The 20,709-nt window shown below is 48.7% G+C and overlaps 1 protein-coding gene across 1 annotated transcript; it reads left to right on the top strand.

Moving 5' to 3' along the window:
• The first annotated feature begins 15,985 nt into the window (after nt 1-15,985).
• LOC123167857 (uncharacterized) lies at nt 15,986-18,765 on the top strand. The gene is made up of 2 exons (XM_044585718.1): nt 15,986-16,140; nt 16,256-18,765. The coding sequence occupies exon 2, from the start codon at nt 16,287-16,289 to the stop codon at nt 16,698-16,700; it is 414 nt and encodes a 137-aa protein (XP_044441653.1). The 5' UTR covers nt 15,986-16,140; nt 16,256-16,286; the 3' UTR covers nt 16,701-18,765.
• The last annotated feature ends 1,944 nt before the right edge of the window (nt 18,766-20,709 follow it).

The raw sequence follows: 20,709 nt of genomic DNA, 5'->3' as shown, positions 1-20,709 counted from the left end.
AAAAAGGAAAAAGAAAGAGATAAAAGACAGATAACGGATATGTAAAAAATTGACGGAGGTAAGGAGACGAGCGTAGAGTCTGGCACTAGGCGTAGAACCTTCGGAGTCTGGCTGCGTTCCATGGGTTTGGCTCGAGTCGATTGTCCGATGCATCCCGCAGACGGTACGCTCCACCGGTCAGAACTTGGTCAATAATGAAGGGACCTTCCCATTTGGGCTTGAGCTTGTTCTTTTTCTTCTCCGGTAGGCGTAGAACGAGTTCGCCAACGTTATAGTTTTGGCCCGTACTTCTCTGCTTTGATACCTTCGAGCCTGTTGCTGATAGAATGCGGAATGGGCTTTTGCCACGTCACGCTCCTCCAGGGCGTCCAAACTGTCCTGCCGATCAAGCTCGGCTTCTTTCTCTTCATACATGCGCACTCGAGGTGAGTCATGAATTATGTCGCAGGGCAGTACCGCCTCTGCGCCGTACACCATAAAAAACGGTGTGTATCCGGTAGTGCGATTCGGCGTGGTCCGCAGCCCCCATAGTACGGAGTCGAGCTCCTCTACCCAGTGCGTGTTTGATTCCTTTAAGGACCGCACTAATCTGGGTTTAATGCCGCTCATGATAAGACCATTTGCTCGCTCGACTTGACCGTTAGTTTGCGGGTGATAGACAGAAGCATAATCGAGCTTGATGCCCATGTTGCTGCACCAAAGTTTTACCTCGTCGGCTGTAAAGTTCGAGCCGTTATCGGTGATGATGCTGTGGGGGACGCCATAACGGTGTACAACCCCAGATATGAAGTCTATCACCGGTCCGGATTCAGCCGTTTTAACTGGTTTGGCTTCTATCCATTTGGTGAATTTATCCACCATGACCAATAAGTATTTTTTCTTATGGCTTCCCCCTTTGAGGGGTCCGACCATATCAAGCCCCCAGACCGCAAAGGGCCAAGTAATGGGGATTGTTTGGAGAGCGGTAGGCGGCATATGGCTTTGGTTTGCAAAAAGCTGGCAACCGACGCAACGTTGGACGAGGTCCTGTGCGTCTGCTCGGGCCGTCGGCCAGTAGAAACCTGTACGGAAGGCCTTGCTTACAAGGACCCGAGCTGCAGCGTGGTGGCCGCCAAGTCCAGCATGAATTTCTGCCAAAAGTTGCCGTCCTTCCTCTTCGGAGATGCACCTTTGAAGGACTCCGGTAGCGCTTTTCTTATAAAGCTCTCCCTCGTGGACCTTGTAGGCTTTAGACCGCCGCACAATGCAACGTGCCTCGTTTGGGTCCTCAGGTAGTTCCTGCCTAGTTAGGTAGGCCAGGAAGGGTTCTGTCCACGGGGCGATGACAGCCATAATCACGTGGGCGGAAGGTGTTATTTCGGTGGCGGAGCCTCCGATTACGTCAGAGTGTTCGGTATCTGGTGTTGTGGCCAAGTCCGGATTGTTGTTGCCGGTCTCTCCTTCCCATACCACGGATGTCTTAAACAGCCTTTCCAAGAAGATATTGGGTGGGACAGGGTCGCGCTTAGTGCCGATGCGGGCGAGGATGTCCGCCGCTTGATTGTTTTCTCGGACCACATGGTGGAATTCGAGCCCCTCGAACCGAGCGGACATTTTGAGGACGGCGTTGCGATAAGCCGCCATTTTTGGGTCCTTGGCATCAAAGTCTCCATTTATTTGAGATATTGCGAGATTCGAATCCCCACGCACCTCTGGGCGTTGAATGCCCATGGAGACTGCTATCCGGAGGCCATGCAACAGGGCCTCATATTCTGCTGCATTATTGGAGTCTATGTATAATATTTGGAGTACGTACTGGACTGTATCTCCGGTGGGGGATGTCAGGACGACGCCTGCCCCCAGACCCGCCAGCATCTTTGAACCGTCAAAGTGCATGATCCAATTGGAGTACGCGCCGTACTCTTTAGGGAGTTCGGCTTCCGTCCATTCGGCGACGAAATCGGCCAGTACTTGCGACTTAATGGCTCGTCGTGGTTTGTATGTTATGTCGAACGGGAGGAGCTCGATAGCCCATTTAGCAATCCGGCCCGTGGCATCGCGGTTATTTATTATGTCTTTGAGTGGTACTTCGGAGGCCACCGTGATTGAACATTCTTGAAAGTAGTGTCGTAGCTTCCGGGATGCCATGAAGACCGCGTATGCTATCTTTTGATAATGTGGGTACCGTGATTTGCATGGAGTGAGGACAGTGGATACATAGTATACCGGCTTTTGAAGCGGGAACTTATGTCCGTCCATCTCTCGTTCGACGACGAGCACTGCGCTTACAACTTGGTGTGTTGCCGCTATATACAGCAGCATTGGTTCACCGACGTTAGGTGCGGCCAAGATTGGGTTTGTGGCCAAAACGGCCTTTATTTCTTCTAATCCGGTCGTGGCTGCGTCCGTCCACTCGAAGTGTTTGGTGCGTCGGAGAAGGCGATAAAGAGGCAGTGCCTTTTCTCCTAATCGGGAGATAAAGCGGCTTAAAGCAGCCACGCATCCAGTTAATTTCTGGATCTGCTTGAGGTCTGTTGGGATGGCCAACTGTGACAGAGCTCGGATTTTAGCCGGATTCGCTTCGACTCCTCTGTTGGATACGATGAAGCCTAAGAGCTTTCCGGCGGCCACGCCGAAGACGCATTTTTCCGGATTGAGCTTGATGTCGTATGTTCGGAGATTGTCGAACGTGAGCCTCAAGTCGTCTATTAAGGATTTGACGTGTCTGGTTTTAACGACCACATCGTCTACGTATGCCTCCACTGTTTTGCCGATCTGTGTTTCCAGGCATGTCTGAATCATGCGTTGATAGGTTGCACCGGCGTTCTTAAGCCCGAAAGGCATGGTGTTAAAACAGAAGGGGCCGTATGGGGTGATAAATGCCGTTGCGGCTTGATCGGACTCCGCCATCTTGATTTGATGGTATCCGGAGTATGCATCGAGGAAACACAATGAGTCGTGTCCTGCAGTAGCGTCGATAATTTGATCGATGCGGGGGAGGGGGAAGGGATCCTTGGGGCAAGCCTTGTTAAGGTCCTTGAAATCGACACATAGGCGCCAGGATTTATCCTTCTTTGGTACCATCACCAGGTTTGCTAGCCAGTCCGGATGTTTTATTTCTCTAATGAATCCGGCCTCCAGTAACTTGGCTAGCTCCTCTCCCATGGCTTGTCGCTTAGGTTCAGAGAAACGCCGAAGAGTCTGCTTGACCGGCTTGAATCCCTTTAGAATGTTAAGGCTATGCTCGGCCAGCCTGCGTGGGATTCCTGGCATGTCTGAAGGATGCCAGGCGAATATGTCCCGATTCTCGCGCAAGAACTCCCGTAGTGCAGCGTCTACTGTGGGGTTTAACTGTGCCCCGATGGATGCTGTTTTTGTAGGGTCCGTTGGGTGGACTTGGAATTTGACTATTTCATCCGCTGGTTTAAAAGAGGTGGACTTGGATCTTTTGTCGAGTATCACGTCGTCCCTGTCCACTGTGGAGCGCAGCGCAGTTAATTCCTCGGCCGCGAGGGCTTCGGATAACGCCTCGAGGGCCAGTGCGGCTGTTTTGTTTTCGGCGCGGAGTGCTATGTCCGGATCACTAGCTAGAGTGATGATTCCATTGGGCCCGGGCATTTTGAGCTTCATGTACCCGTAATGGGGTATAGCTTGGAAGATCGTGAATGCCTCCCGCCCTAGAAGGGCGTGGTATCCGCTATTGAACGGGGCCACTTGGAATGTGATTTCTTCGGACCTATAATTCTCCGGCGTGCCGAATACCACATCTAGTGTGATTTTCCCAGCACATCGTGCCTCCCGACTAGGGATGATTCCTCTGAAGGTCGTGCTGCTTTGCTCAATGCGGCTTCTGTCTATTTCCATTTTTTGAAGAGTCTCCTCATAGATGAGGTTTAATCCGCTGCCGCCGTCCATGAGCACTTTAGTAAGCCGGAAGCCGTCCACAATTGGACTAAGGACCAAGGCGGCTGGTGCTCGGGCTGTTCGGAATTTAGGTTCGTCACTGGCATTGAAGGTGATAGCCGTATCGCTCCATGGATTTATTGCTGCCACGTGGCAGACTTCGGCAAGGCTGCGGAGTGCTCGCTTACGCCTATTATTTGAGGCGAAGGTCTCGAAGACTGTCAATACTGTATTGTTGTTCTCCACGGGATGGTGCTCTGCGGTATTGTTAATGAGGAGATCCTCACCGCTCTTGGCCACCTGCCGGAGTACCCAACATGCTCTAAGGCTGTGTGTTGGTATGGTATCCGTTGTACTGTGAATTTTGCATGGCCCATTAAGCCATCCCTCCAATACGGTTCCACGCCCTGTAGTGGGCTTTTGCTTCTTTGTAATTGGGTCGGGCGACTTACGAGAGTGCACCCTTTTAGTTCGGACTGGGGGTTTTGTCAGAGCCGGAGGATCCCAAAATTTTGTTTGGGTTTTCCAGGCGCTTTCCATCGCACAGTACTTCCGTACTATGGCCGCCAAGTCAGCGAAGTGTGCTATGTCACGGCGACTTATGGCGTTGAGGATTCCCTTGTCCGTGCAATTATTGCAAAAGAATGAAATTGCGTCTTCCTCGCGACAGTCCTTGACCTTGTTCATTACAAGGAGGAATCTGGCCCAATAGTGGTGTACTGTCTCCTGGGGCTCTTGTCTAATGTGGGAAAGATCGTTTATATCTGGGTGGGTGGGTGGATTTAAGTCCGAACCTTGACCCGATCTGAGACCCAGGGGCGGAGGAGTTTCTGATCTTGGAAGTTCGGGCTCCGGGATGTTGCCCAATAGGTCTGGCCCGCTGCCTGATTCTAGGTTCAGGGTTTGGGCGATGTCCTCCCGTAGACGGGTATCCGGCTCGGAGAGCTCGGGAATCCGGACATAGTTTGTCCTCAAGATAGAGGAAGAATCGCCGCATTGCTCCTCCACCACCGCTATCTGATGGGTGACCGGCGGGGAGTTAATCTCCCTTTGGTCGGGTTTAAGCCCGATCTGATCATAGTCCGTAGCGACTCCCAAAGCGGCGATGCGATCCAAGAGCTCGTTCAAGGAAGAGAGCTCTATTGGATCCAACTGCTCGGCGAGTCCCGAGCCGACGTGGAGGCTGTTTTCGATGACCCGAGAAGTCATCGTCGGCGCAGCGGCCGAACAGGCGGTCATGACGAAACCGCCTAGTCGGAGAGTTTGGCCTACAGCCAGGGCTCCCCCAGAGGTGATGTTGTCCTTGACAACAAGGCGAGCCATCCAGCCTTATGATGACGGCACAGTGGAACTCTCAATGAAAGCACCAATGTCGGTGTCAAAACCGGCGGATCTCGGGTAGGGGGTCCCGAACTGTGCGTCTAAGGCGGATGGTAACAGGAGGCGGGGGACACGATGTTTACCCAGGTTCGGGCCCTCTCGATGGAGGTAATACCCTACTTCCTGCTTGATTGATCTTGATGATATGAGTATTACAAGAGTTGATCTACCACGAGATCGTAGAGGCTAAACCCTAGAAGCTAGCCTATGGTATGATTGTTGTTGTCCTACGGACTAAACCCTCCGGTTTATATAGACACCGGAGGGGGCTAGGGTTACACAGAGTCGGTTACAAGGGAGGAGATCTACATATCTGTATTGCCAAGCTTGCCTTCCACGCCAAGGAGAGTCCCATCCGGACACGGGTCGAAGTCTTCAATCTTGTATCTTCATAGTCCAACAGTCCGGCCAAAGTATATAGTCCGGCTGTCCGAGGACCCCCTAATCCAGGACTCCCTCACCCGCCGCGAGACTCAACATTCATCGGACCACATACATCAGTATGTATGATCTCCAACAAATCTGTTGCTCGCTCCATTGTTCCGGAGAACTGAAGGAAATATGCCCTAGAGGCAATAATAAAGTTATTATTTATTTCCTTATTTCATGATAAATGTTTATTATTCATGCTAGAATTGTATTAACCAGAAACATAATACTTGTGTGAATACATAGACAAAACAGAGTGTCACTAGTATGCCTCTACTTGACTAGCTTGTTGATCAAAGATGGTTATGTTTCCTAGCCATTGACATGAGTTGTCATTTGATTAACGGGATCACATCATTAGGAGAATGATGTGATTGACTTGACCCATTCCGTTAGCTTAGCACACGATCGTTTAGTATTCTGCTATTGCTTTCTTCATGACTTATACATGTTCCTATGACTATGAGATTATGCAACTCCCGTTTACCGGAGGAACACTTGTGTGCAACCAAACATCACAACGTAACTGGGTGATTATAAAGGTGCTCTACAGGTGTCTCCGAAGGTACTTGTTGGGTTGGCGTATTTCGAGATTAGAATTTGTCACTCCGATTGTCGGAGAGGTATCTCTAGGCCCACTCGGTAATGCACATCACTATAAGCCTTGCAAGCATTGCAACTAATGAGTTAGTTGCGGGATGATGTATTACAGAACGAGTAAAGAGACTTGCCGGTAATGAGATTGAACTAGGTATGGAGATACCGACGATCGAATCTCGGGCAAGTAACATACCGGTGACAAAGGGAACAACGTATGTTGTTATGCGGTCTGACCGATAAAGATCTTCGTAGAATATGTGGGAGCCAATATGAGCATCCAGGTTCCGCTATTGGTTATTGACCGGAGACGTGTCTCGGTCATGTCTACATAGTTCTCGAACCCGTAGGGTCCGCACGCTTAAAGTTCGATGACGGTTATATTATGAGTTTATGTGATTTGATGTACCAAAGGTAGTTCGGAGTCCCAGATGAGATCGGGGACATGATGAGGAGTCTCAAAATGGTCGAGACGTAAAGATTGATATATTGGACGACTATATTCGGACATCGGAAAGGTTGCGAGTGATTCGGGTATTTTTCGGAGTACCCGAGAGTTACAGGAATTCGCCGGGGAGTATATGGGCCTTATTGGGCTTTAGGGGAAAGAGAGAGGAGAGGTTGGGCGCCCCCCCAAGGCCTAGTCCGAATTGGACTAGGGGGAGGGGTTGCGCCCCCTCCTTCCTTCTCTTCCCTCTTCCCTTTCCTTGACTCCTACTCCTACTACTTGGAAGGGGGGAATCCTACTCCCGGTGGGAGTAGGACTCCCCCTTGGCGCGCCTCTCCCTGGCCGGCCGCCTCCTCCCCTTGCTCCTTTATATACGGGGGCGGGGGGCACCCCATAGACACAACAATTGATCGTTTGATCTTTTAGCCGTGTGTGGTGCCCCCCTCCACCATAGTCCACCTCGATAATACTGTAGCGGTGCTTAGGCGAAGCCCTGCGTCGGTAGAACATCATCATCGTCACCACGCCGTCGTGCTGAGAAACTCTCCCTCAACACTCGGCTGGATCGGAGTTCGAGGGACGTCATCGGGCTGAACGTGTGCTGAACTCGGAGGTGTCGTGCGTTCGGTACTTGATCGGTCGGATCGTGAAGACGTACGACTACATCAACTGCGTTGTGCTAACGCTTCCGCTTTCGGTCTACGAGGGTACGTGGACAACACTCTCCCCTCTCGTTGCTATGCATCACCATGATCTTGCGTGTGCGTAGGAATTTTTTTGAAATAACTCCCAACTCGGTTACAAAACATGATCATCTCATACAATAAAATATAGTATCATGTCTTGAACATATCACATCACAACATGCCCTGCAAAAACAAGTTAGACATCCTCTACTTTGTTGTCGCAAGTTTTACGTGGCTGCTACGGGCTGAGCAAGAACTGTTCTTACCTACGCATCAAAACCACAACGATAGTTCGTCAAGTTAGTGATGTTTTAACCTTCTCAAGGACCGGGCGTAGCCACACTCGGCTCAACTAAAGTTGGAGAAACTGACACCCGCCAGCCACCTGTGTGCAAAGCACGTCGGTAGAACCAGTCTCGCGTAAGCGTACGCGTAATGTCGGTCCGGGGCACTTCATCCAACAATACCGCCGAACCAAAGTATGCCATGCTGGTAAGCAGTATGACTTGTATCGCCCACAACTCACTTGTGTTCTACTCGTGCATATAACATCTACGCATAAAACCAGGCTCGGATGCCACTGTTGGGGAACATAGTAATTTCAAAAAATTTCCTACGCACACACAGGATCATGGTGATGCATAGCAACGAGAGGGGAGAGTGTTGTCCACGTACCCTCGTAGACCGAAAGCGGAAGCGTTAGCACAACGCGGTTGATGTAGTCGTACGTCTTCACGATCCGACCGATCCAAGTACCGAACGTACGGCACCTCCGAGTTCAGCACACGTTCAGCTCGATGACGTCCCGCGAACTCCGATCCAGCAGAGCTTCACGTGAGAGTTCCGTCAGCACGATGGCGTGGTGACGGTGATGATGTTGCTACCGACGCAAGGCTTCGCCTAAGACACCGCTACGATATGACCGAGGTGGAATATGGTGGAGGGGGGCACCGCACACGGCTGGAATAGATCAACAGATCAACTTGTGTGTCTAGAGGTGCCCCCCTGCCCCCGTATATAAAGGAGCAAGGGGAGGAGGAGGCCGGCCAGGAGGAGGGCGCGCCAGGGAGGAGTCCTACTCCCACCGGGAGTAGGACTCCCTCTTTTCCTAGTTGGAGTAGGAGGGGGGAAGGAAGGGAAGGAGAGAGGGGGAAGGAAAGGGGGCGCCATGCCCCCCTCCTTGTCCAATTCGGACTAGAGGGGGAGGGGGCGTGCGGCCAGCCCTAGCCGCCCCTCCTCTTCTCCACTAAGGCCCAATAGGCCCATTACTTCCCCCCCGGGGGGGGGGGGTCCGGTAACCCCCGGTACTCCGGTAAAATCCCTATTTCACCCGGAACACTTCCGATATCCAAATATAGGCTTCCAATATATCAATCTTTATGTCTCAACCATTTCGAGACTCCTCGTCATGTCCGTGATCATATCCGGGACTCCGAACTACCTTTGGTACATCAAAACACAAAACTCATAATACCGATCGTCATCTAACTTTAAGCGTGCGGACCCTACGGGTTCGAGAACTATGTAGACATGACCGAGACACGTCTCCGGTCAATAACCAATAGCGGAACCTGGATGCTCATATTGGCTCCTACATATTCTACGAAGATCTTTATCGGTCAAACCGCATAACAACATACGTTGTTCCCTTTGTCATCGGTACGTTACTTGCCCGAGATTCGATCGTCGGTATCTCAATACCTAGTTCAATCTCGTTACCGGCAAGTCTCTTTACTCATTCTGTAATACATCATCCCGCAACTAACTCATTAGTTACAATGCTTGCAAGGCTTATAGTGATGTGCATTACCGAGAGGGCCCAGATATACCTCTCCGACAATCGGAGTGACAAATCCTAATCTCGAAATACGCCAACCCAACAAGTACCTTTGGAGACACCTGTAGAGCACCTTTATAATCACCCAGTTACGTTGTGATGTTTGGTAGCACACAAAGTGTTCCTCCAGTAAACGGGAGTTGCATAATCTCATAGTCGTAGGAACATGTATAAGTCATGAAGAAAGCAATAGCAGAATACTAAACGATCAAGTGCTAAGCTAACGGAATGGGTCAAGTCAATCACATCATTCTCCTAATGATGTGATCCCGTTAATCAAATGACAACTCATGTCTATGGCTAGGAAACGAAACCATCTTTGATCAACAAGCTAGTCAAGTAGAGGCATACTAGTGACACTCTGTTTGTCTATGTATTCACACAACTATTATGTTTCCGATTAATACAATTCTAGCATGAATAATAAACATTTATCATGATAGAAGGAAATAAATAATAACTTTGTTATTGCCTCTAGGGCATATTTCCTTCAAAGAGCTCTTTGACTATTTCCCAATCATCATCTTCCCCATCAGCTCCATCTTCTCCCTGGTCCAAAAGATCTTCCAGGGTATATTCCCAAGTATCAATGATCTCATCACCCTCAGGCAAAACAACCTGTTTTTGTTCTTTGTTGAAGTCAGACAACCATAAATCAATTCTAGCTTGTTCCACTTTTTTATCAATTCTATATTATATTTTATCATATCAGGATTATTTCCAATATTAACACCAACCCCTTCAGCAACTTTCTGAAAGAAACTGTCACAATTTGGAAAACTCCCAATATCACCCAACTTACCATAATTATCCTTCTTTGCTACCCTTTCCTTCGCCAGCTCTGAAATCTTGCGATCTTCTTTTCCTTTTAACCTAATGCATCTCCTCAACTCCTCCTCTTCATCCTTAAGATCAGCATCTCTTTTCCCAGCCTTCAAAATCTTGGTCTCAAAGGAATCTGTCTCTTGACTAGCTGTATAATCCACTGGCTCTACATATCCCAATCCAGTGGCTTGTGCCATCAGCTCCTGGTCTGTCATCTCTCCTCCCTCCTCTTGTTTGTCCTCAATCCCCATATCTTCATCTAGAGTTTCCACTTCTTCTCCCTCAGCAGTGTTCTTATCTCCAGATTGTGACCCTTTTACTTCTTCACATCCTTTCAGATTAATCTGGAGCAACTCATGTTGTCTCTTTACCTCATTTTCCAGAGTTTTCCTAATGATCTCCATTTCTTTTCTCCTTTTTTCTTCCAACATCAGCTGTGCAGACTGTCTAGCAGCTAACTCTTCTGCTTTCTACAACCTAGATAACAGGTCCTCCTCTCTCCCCTGCATCTCTGCAACTATCTCTGCCTTTTTATTCTCTTCAAGAGTATCATTGGTTTGGCAACTCTCCCCATATTTCAGAACCACCTGCTCATATTGTTTCAGACCCAGACTCCCCAGGCTCACATTTTGTTTCCCAGTGTCTGTTTGTTTGCTTTTCTTTTGCATGTCATTTTCTCTTTGTGTCTCAAAGTGTTCTAGCTCCAGATATTCAAACATCTTCCTTTTGTTCCCCTCCTCAAAATTGTACCACCCTTGTTCAGCAACTGAGTCAAACTCAAAGTATATATCATACAGGAGTAAGTCTCTGGTGGTTATCTCAGTTCCTGCTGGTATCTTGTGTATGTCTCTCACTCCAACCTTCACTTTGATCTCCTCCCTGGAGTGTATGTGTTCAATATCCACCTCCACCACTGGCCCCAAAGCAGACCCAATCTCACATATCCCCAAGTAATGTCTCAGGTTGTCAGGCACTCCCCACATTTTTATCCACACAGAGTGTAGCTTCCCTTTGGCTTTATCATTTGGACTCCAGAAATCAACCTCAACCATTGCTCCTGTCCCCAGCAGAGTGAATTTTCCAAAGTTTTTTAATTCCACCAATTTAGCTTTATTGGGGAATCTCATCAGATAAGTTACAGGACTTTGAAATTTAGCTCTCCAGGTCCATCCCCATTCAAACATCTTAGAGAATCCAAAAGCAATTGTAGTTTCATTCAGCTGCCCAGAGTGAACAGTCACCAAAGCCATGGGGTTTGTATGTTCAGCAGCTACAATATCTTTAGTGTGTTGCACCAGTAAGCAGCCTAGGCCCCTAGCTCCATATCCCACATATTTGGCCACCGGTTTAGCTTGTTTCAGCACTGTACAATCTTCAGTATTGTGTGATGCTCTCTGGCACACCACACAGAACAATTTGTTTTTGCAGTCACTCTTCAGGTGCCCTGCTCTTTGCACTTGACACAGAACAGTTCCTTGATGTTGTTCCTTATTTCTTTCTTCTTTGCTGCCCCTTTTTCCCCTTCATCTTTTTGTTGCCCCTGCAGTTTCAAAGTCTCTTGTTTTGGCATGTTGGAGAGCAGATACTGGTATTGCTGTGCCATTTGCTCCTGTGGCATGAACCCAAATTGTCCCAAGCCCATTCCAACTGGTACCAACTGAGGGAAGCTAGAGTTATTTATCACAGGGAAACCACCTGCCATCTGCATCTGTCCCCCCTGCATACCCATCTATGGGACACTAGGATTGGCTGTTGCAAAACCACCTCCAGATCCCATCTCTCCACTCCCCACATGAACTCTTTCCTGCTGCCCCCCCCATTCTGCCTGGGCCAAAGTTCCCAACCTTGCCATCCAGATCCCTGCCACTCCCCATAGATGTCCCTTCTCCCCCAGAACCACTGCTGTTGGTCCCAGATCCTCCTATGTAGTTTCCATCCCTACTCCTCCAGTCAAAATTATCTTGATCTCTCCCATCTATCCTGTTGAAACCTCTCTCAGAATTGTTGGGCTTGTTGTAGTAATTACCTCTCCCTCCGAAGCCTGTCCCTCTCCCTGGCTTGGGGCGCCAGCTCTCTTGTCTATTGGCCATGATCTCTTCTTCTTCCCAGGAGATCTCTTCTTCCTCAGTCTCAGCCTCTCTGCTCGCCGCCGCCTTGAGGTTTTTAGGGTTTGGGGGTGAAGGAAATCAGGTTCAGGAACTAAAGGTGGGATACCTCCTTTATATATGTCCATCCCCTCCACGCCCCTCCCTAGGCCCCCAAAACTTCTCACCTTATTGGGCCAGGAGCCCTTAAAGCCCACGTTATCAGAGCGAATCTCCCCCCACTCTCCTTCTCTGCTGTCATCCCTGTTTTCTTTTCCAGCACTCTGAATCTCTCATCCTCTCTGAAATTCACCAACCACTTCCTCCAGCGCATAATTCTCAGGGATATCAATCCTAATATCTTCCTTATCAATCTTGTCCATTCTCCTATTAGAACCATTGATAAGTTTTTGGGAGGATTGATATCATCAGGTTCAATGTCACTTAAAAATTCAGGGAATCTGGTATAATCCCAGATTATTGGATTTCTGGGCTTCATTTTTATGAGCGCCATATCAATTTCACTACAGTGATAATCTCCCCAACTAGGAGAATCAATATGTGTCATGTCCCTACTAAAATCGGTACACATCCTATCATTTTTCTTCCTATCTGCATCCCCCTCATGCTTCAGAAGTAAACTCTGCACATATCGATTCATTTTTTTCTTCATTTTTCTATTCACAAGCCTGATTCGGCTTTGTGTATCAACATCCTCAAATTGCATGCGATATTTGCAGACAGAAGGATCATATGAAGGAGCGGAGTCACAATGATTACCTGCATCATCATCCTCATCAGAATCGGGACCTGAATCTTCGCTAGCCAACATCCAGAAGCGGTTGTGGGCTAGTGAAGGCTTCAGGCATCGATTCCGGCGAGGCGTGCCGAGCGGCGAGGGGTCAGTGTTGTCGGAGTTGGGGCGAGTCGAGCCGAGCGTCGCGGGATCCGCGCCTCCATCTGTCGCGCCTCCTCCTGCGGTGGTTGCTCCACTGGGTCTTCGCGGATCTCGATCGGCGCCATGGCCGATCCTGGAGCAGGAAGAGCCAGCACCCCTCGCGGGATCTGAGCGTCGACTCCCGCATGGCCGGGGCGAGATTCGCCGTCTCGAAGGAGGTTAACGCTACCCACTTCCTCGCCACAGCTCTCACCGGCGAGTCCGCCTGATCCATCGCCCACAGCAGCACCTAGAGTGGATGCTTGCGCCCACCTTGCCCGAACAACGACCGCTCCTCCGCCGCCGTCAGGCCCTCGAAGATCACCTCCGCCTCCCCATACATCTCCCTTTTGCTGGTGTACCACGAGCCGATCTCCCTCAGGCGAGCACGCAGGCGCGCGTCCCTGCCTGCAAACCTCCTCAACTTCTCCTCGCTGATCTCCACCATCTCCGCTGCAGTCGTCAACCAGGAGAGAGGTGAACGAGACGGCTGGGAGAGGAAGTGAAGGACCGAGAAGGAGCGGAGTAACCCGGCCATAAGTATTGCCCGAATTAACTCCCCCACCGGCCGCATTTCCTCTCCCACCGGCCGCAATTCCTCCCTCGCCGGCTCTCGAGGCGTCGCTCCCGTCGGGGTCTTCCTCCTCGATGCACGCGACATGACAGGGGAACACGATTGTAGAGCCAGGGGCCAACACGAGCCCTCTCCTGGCCCGCCTGTCCATCGTGCACCCTCGCTCATCCACGAGCTCCACCGAGTCCAGGTGCGAGCCGAGCACGTCCTCCCCGCGACATGGCCTGAGAGTCGTCGCCGTCCGAAGGTTTACGGCGAACCACGCCGGCCATCGCCGTGGGGCGGACTCACCTAGCGTGTCGCCAAGGAGACGTGACGGACCCGTCATCCCCCTCCCTCAAAATCAGCGAAGGGAAGATCTTGGTGCGTATCTGTCCGGCGCGGATGAACAAGTAGATATTGTTGGCGTTCTGCGCAACAAGCGCGGGCGTGGTGTTGCCGGAGGTGAGTGCCTGGTCGGCGACGACGCCCTTGGTCTACTCGCTAAATCACTCGATCACAAAGACGACCAGACGAGAGTTTTGCATCGCATACGAATGCGACTTTTCTGTAATCTTCTTCTCTTTTTTTCGGTACAGAAAGAAAGTGATGGCCGGTAGTTTTCCTACCCCAGGCGCCACGACCTTGAAGACTCGTGCCATGCTAAACCACCATGCAAATCACGCGGGCCCTGCGACGTGGTGACGTCACGCTATGGGCCCTTGCAGCTTTTTTTTGCGCTTGGGTGGACTCGGGTGAGAAGGCGCGGTGGGGATTTTTTTTGCCAGTGAGCTAAAGCAGGGGGTAAAAGCGACTTTTCATGTTGCACTTCACTGTGTTAGTCGCCAAAATTGCCATAATTGTCATGGAGGGAACAAAATAAAATTTGTGTGTCAAAAAGGGAAGAAAATGTTTTTTAGGGCCAAAAAGGAAAGCAAAATTTAAGAAAGAGCCAAATAAGGAATTCTCTCAACATTGTGGGGGAGAAACAGGAATATGGGACAAAACATGGTAATAACTTTTGTTTTCACTTTTGGAGGGGCGGTCGTGGCCCCCTTTGGCCTCCAAGAAGCTCCTCCAGTGGCTGAGTGGATGGAGTTCTTGTCAATTTTGTCAGTTTGGAGGAGGAAGACTCGTAAAGGGGCCTCCTACTGAATGCCCATGAGTCAATTATCCCCCACCAGCCCACCAGCTCCATGTAGCCTAGCTTCAGCCTCGCCAGAGTCCAATCGGTTGGAGCTGCCACGTTGACGGCTTTTTTAGCACTGCCGGCCCATGACTAGGGACGAGGCTTGCCTGCTCCCCTCCCGTGCTCCCATCTATACTCCCGCACAGTTAAATTCTCATCCAGCGGCTGCACCATTTTTCAGCTAAAAGAAAGCAAACAAAAGTCTGTATTCCATCTCAAGCACGTAATTTCTTCTCGTCTCCTTCCCTCATACCTTCCGAAGTTCCGATCGACAGCCGATTGTCCGACCCGGCGACCCCGACCAAGGTCCCGTTGCCGCCTTCATCTCCTCCCGTCAGCCGCCCCGTTCTCCCTCCTCTACCACCGAACGAAGTTCCACAGCCGCCGAGATGTAGCACGAGGTCGTCGCCTCTATCTCCTCCCGTGGCCGTCATGGCGCCCACTCATCGGAGACGCCGGCGCCTCGATCCGTCCGTCGCTGTACCTTCTGAGCAACTAGTCGACTGGTGCATGCAACTTTTGTGTGTTCTTTCTTCTTTGGTGGCATGCGGCAACACCGCAACACATTCCTGTGTGCATCAACATTAAGCTCTGGTTCTTAGTAGCATGATGATTTTGTTCATCTCGGTATTTAGCTTTTGTTTCTACCGCACTGAATCAATGGAAAGGGATCGTGCGGGGAGGGCGTGCCAGCGGCGCGGGCCACGGCAGAAGGAAATACGGGAGTTTGTTTGCTTTAGTTTTGACTGGAAAAGGATCGAGAGGGAGGGAAAATGTTGTAACCGTCAGATGAAGAATGGATGGTGCGGGAGTATGGATGGGAGCACAGGAGGGAGAGGAGGCAAGCCTCGTCCCATGACCAGGGTTAAAGGTCAGGGTGGCATAGTGGGCCGACTGAAACCAGTCAAAAACGGTTTAGGGTTAATTCTTGTCAATTTTTGAAAGTTTGATGTTATGAAGTAGAAGACTTTGGAGTTTGGTGTTGTATCTTATATGGTAATTCAGAGTTGTAATATGAATTTCTCTTTAATTTTTATTGTGTTTGAGGTGTTTTGTACGTGGTTCTGATGAATTTTTTATAATACTCCTAGATCTGAATATTTTTCAGAAAAAAGAACGTACACGTACTTCACAAGAAAAAAGAAGAGTCTAGTGCACGAGACACGCTTTCGGTACATCGGTGGACACACCATCTCTCACGACAGCGACCCAAAGAAACACGTTAAGACCCAAACCCTTGTGCTCTCCAGACGCGTAGTTCATCGTCAGTCTCCACCAACCATAAATAATCAGGTGCGTTCCTCTTTCCAATCTTTTTCCCCCCTTCGGCGATTCCGCGGCCGGTCGCGGCTTCTCCGTTTCTCCGCCCCCTTTAAATCCACCCTGACTCGTCTCTTATCCGTCGCAGGTAGCAGCACGGATCCGCAGCGGCACCAGCGATGGCAGAGTTATCGTGGCTCACGGCGCTAGGGTTCGTCTTCCTGACCTTCAACTCCGGCATGGCCGTGTACCGCTCCAACGGCGACGCCGGGTCCGTCATCTTCGTCGCCGTCTCCTACCTCGACCTCGTGGCCCTCTTCGCCTGCCTGCGCCTCTACGAGCGCCTCGACCGCCACTCCCCCCGCCGGGAGCGGATCAAGGCCGCCGTCTGGGCGCTCACCACGCTGCTCACCGTCATGTTCACCTACAAGGTCGCCGAGGTCATGCCGCTCGCCGTCAAGCTCCTGGTCTGGGCGATGGCCGCCGCCACCACCTGCGGCGGCTTCTACGTCTTCTTCGTCCACGACGACAAGCCGTACCAGCAGCTGCAGGACGCGTCGGCCGCCGCCGAGCGCGGGGACGTCGCCAACTAGTGGCTATATTAGACGGCGGCTGGGCGCTGGCTGCCGCGAGGTACGTGCTTCGGTGCTAACAGCGGCGTCGGGCGTTAGATCTGGGGGCAAACTATTAGGTCGTTCCTGTATCTTGGCTGTTTTTCTTCCCTTTTTTTGCCGGCTTGATGTCACATGGTCTGCTTTGGCTTGCCGGCGTGCTCGGATTAGCAGATCTGGAATTTGGCCACCGGCAGATGAGATCTGTCCAGTTTGATGATGTGCTTGTTGATCAAATTAATAATTGCGTGCCCTGTTGAGAAGTGAGTTTGTGTTGATTATAGTTCCTGATTGGACCATCAAATTGGGCGTGTCTCGACAGCTTGAGGTAAGTGGAGTGTATTGCAATTGTGTAAGGGCTCTATTTGCATCAGGAGGAGGGTAGGGGAACAGATGCTGAGTGAGTAGAGAAGAAACCAGAGAAAAGCCATAGTCTGCGAAAGTGGATGATCCCTTTGGTACAGAGGTGGTGTGGAAACTGCAGATAGTTTCCTTGAATTTGTGTGAGAACAGTGAATTGTCGTGACTAACCGCAAGTTGACAAACCATGACTCCACAGGAACTTTAGATTGAACATGTGGCCACTGGAAATTTGATCAACGAACGGAAAATATTTCAACTGTATTTGAGGTATGAGAGCATGAGTCGAAATCAGTCAAACCATTGGTGGCCTCATCAGCATGCAATTGTTTTTGCACTCTCTTAACGATTTCAGCTGATTTATGTCCGTGCTTGCAAAGAGCGTCTGGATTGCTCTTACCACCTGGATAAATATCTTTTCATGGATCATTCAAGAAACTTGAAGTGCAGATATCCTTCATACCTTTTCTTGTCAAGAAAATATGACTAAGACAATAAATGGGAAATATTTCAACTGGATTTGAGATAGGAGATCAAGAGTCAAAATCATTCAACCATTGGTGGCCTGATCAGTGTGCAATTGTATTTGCACTCTCTTAAAGATTTCAGCTGATTTATGTCCCTGCTTGCGAAGAGCTGCTGGTTTACTCTCAACTTAACGCAAAAGTATGGATGCTGTGAACCACGTCACCTCCTGGAGGAAGGAGATCATTTCACGGTTCATTTAAGAAGATTGGCAAAGTGCAGAGATCCTTCATATGCCTTCAAGAAAATAAGACAAGACAAGATTGTGTGCAGAGACTGTTGAGCCAGAATATTAATGAGTAGGGAAGTTGTTCACGTCAGAAGAACAATGAGGAGAGAACTTGTTCATGTTTGCTTTTCTGTTTACCAGCATACCGATGAACTTTGCTTAATGAAAATATAAGCACAGACTAGGAGAGAACTTGTTCATGTTTGCTGTTTCAGTTTACCAGCAGACCGATGACTGTTCGTAATAAAAATATAAGCACAGACTAAGACAGCTCATTGATAACTATGTGTAGTGGGAGCTAGGAAAGGGTCATTGGAATATATTATCAGCAGTAATGGGTGACACATACAAGGGAATAGATACAAGAAAATTTACATAGCAGTGGATGTTCAAGTAGAATCAAATATATTACAGCTATGACAATGCCGATGCCAGTGCCAATTCCGATGCTACCCGGCCAGCCGACAGCAAGGTGAGTTGCAAGGGAAGAGAAAAGGCCAAGATATAATAACCCCTAGTTGCCCAAATATAATTTGCCGTCGCTGTTGCCTGAGGTATGTGCTGCGCTGTAGCAAGTGCCCAGCCTGCCCTATTTACGCGTTTAAGTTGAATAAATTCCACTATCTACGAGCTATAAGCTGTAGCCTTCATATAAACTGTATTGTGTCTATCTATGATTATATCGTATGTCGTTCATGTCTGTCACCGTTGCTTTGTCGAGCTCTGACTAGTTCTCGGAAGTATACTTGATGGCTGGGTTAAGTATTGTACGCCACTGGCGCCAACTCTAGTGTCGTTTGCTCCTCGTTGTAATATTAGGGGCTTCATCATGGGATATTCATGGTCTGTATTCAGTATTTCTGTATAAAATGGGTGCTTCTGTGCTGTCCTAGTAATAGTGCATTATCCTGGAGATGCTCTGTATTCCGTTCATCTCTTCTTCGTCAACTCTCTTTGGCAACTTTATGAGTACATTTGTTATTTTCATAACAAGTCTGTCCTTGTGGAGTAGTCTTTTGTGGGAGCATCAGACTTGTTGCCGCCAGTAATGTGCATAACCTGTCAACAAAGGCAGCAGCGGCTGCAACGACCAGTTCATACGGCTGCGTGCAGCAGTCCAATGCTGAAAGTTTTGCATGATAGTGTAAGAGGCAGGATCGATGAAGCTGCCAAGCAACACCTTCCTTGCAGCAAGGGTTGTGCTATAGTAGAATTTGGCAAACCGATGACCATGATTTGCTGATAGATGTGTGCTCGCTTCTCTTGCCCAACCCGAGACCGTACTTTGGTTATTTTATACACTCCCTCAGTCCTGAATTACTTGTTATAGAAATGGATTTTATACTCCCTCAATCCCGAATTACTTGTTATAGAAATGGATGTACGCATATGTTACATAAATTTAGCAGTTCCTTGTCACGCGTTGTTCTTTCCAATCTTGTGACTTCACGAAATGACCAACAATAACTTCAAACAATGACCACCAATAACTTAACAGTTGCCGCCACCGGCAAAATAGCCCTTGCTTTGCTGCAGATAAAAATAACTTTTGTGCGGGCGAAGGAAACCATCATCGCCAGCTCCAATAACTTAACAGTTACCATAAAAAAGAAATTGATGTCACCCGCGTCAAAGTCTATCAACTAAATCACCATCATCGCCCCGGAAAAAACCAAGTTATGCTTGATTAGTTAGGTTTCTTGTAGTAGTACCTACGCATCCATGTTCAAGTACTATATTTGACATATGCGTTCATATTTTTGTTAGATTCACTAGTTAATTGCTCGTGCATTGCAACGGGGCATACATCTTTTAGTGATTTAACATCAATCATGTATTAACATATACATTTAGGATTTATAATTATAAATCATTTTTCTTCTCTTTCATCCATTATTTTGAAGTAAGCATGTCGGGGCATACATCTTTTAGTGATTTAACATCAATCATGTATTAACATATACATTTAGGATTTATAATTATAAATCATTTTTCTTCTCTTTCACCCATTATTTTGAAGTAAGCATGTCGACGCTCTTGGCCTCCTCGAATGGGCGTGCTTCCCATGAATCATAGGTATGCAGAATACATTGAAATTGTTGGCTAATGCCTAATAGAACCAAAATAAAAAATGTTTGCATCCATCCAGCCAAGGAATTGATTACATGTATGACATTATATGATATATTTTGTTTTATCACATCGCAAATTTGGTCAATATAGATTCAAATCTAGACAAGGTTAAGAAAAGACTCTACGATCCATTGAACCATCTATAAAGCCATTAACCGGCTGCATTTCCTCTAACAAGGATGAATGGGAACCATATACACCTCTAAAGGGAAGTTACAGAACACTGATCGCTCGAGAGTACATATAGCCCGTAGATTAATGGAATCAACCTCGACAGCAAAGAAGAGCAACACCACGTCAAGTAACAAGATAGCATAACCGCATGACAGAGAAAAACCCTACATATCTGCTTCCCAGCATTGACGGCATGAAATACCATGCCAAATCTATTCAACCAAAACCCAGTTGTGTAAAAAAAAACAGTGTGGACGGCTCATGTTTTTTTTTTTGAGGAAACACAGACTTTTCTTTGCGAGAAAGCTTTTAATCTATTCATCTTCAATCATGGCGATACAACGAACATCAGAAATAATAAAAAATACATCTAAATTCATAGGCTACCTAGCGACGACTACAAACATTGAAGCGAGCCGAAGGCACACTGGCCGTCATCGCCCCTCTCTCGTCGTAGCCAAGCAAAACTTGTTATGGTAGACAGTCGGGAAGTCGTCGTGCTAAGGCTTCATAGGACCAGCGCACCAAAACAACAATCCTCGCAGTTGAAGAGTAGCGTAGATGGAAAAG

Source organism: Triticum aestivum, chromosome 7D, assembly GCF_018294505.1.
Source record: "Triticum aestivum cultivar Chinese Spring chromosome 7D, IWGSC CS RefSeq v2.1, whole genome shotgun sequence".
Taxonomy (NCBI): Eukaryota; Viridiplantae; Streptophyta; class Magnoliopsida; order Poales; family Poaceae; genus Triticum; species Triticum aestivum.
Note: the sequence above shows the minus strand (reverse complement) of the source record. Positions and strands in the feature narration are given on the sequence as shown.

Bases quoted from the DNA above. Each gene is read 5' to 3' on its own strand.
- LOC123167857 (XM_044585718.1), top strand. From the start codon at position 16,287: ATGGCAGAGTTATCGTGGCTCACGGCGCTAGGGTTCGTCTTCCTGACC.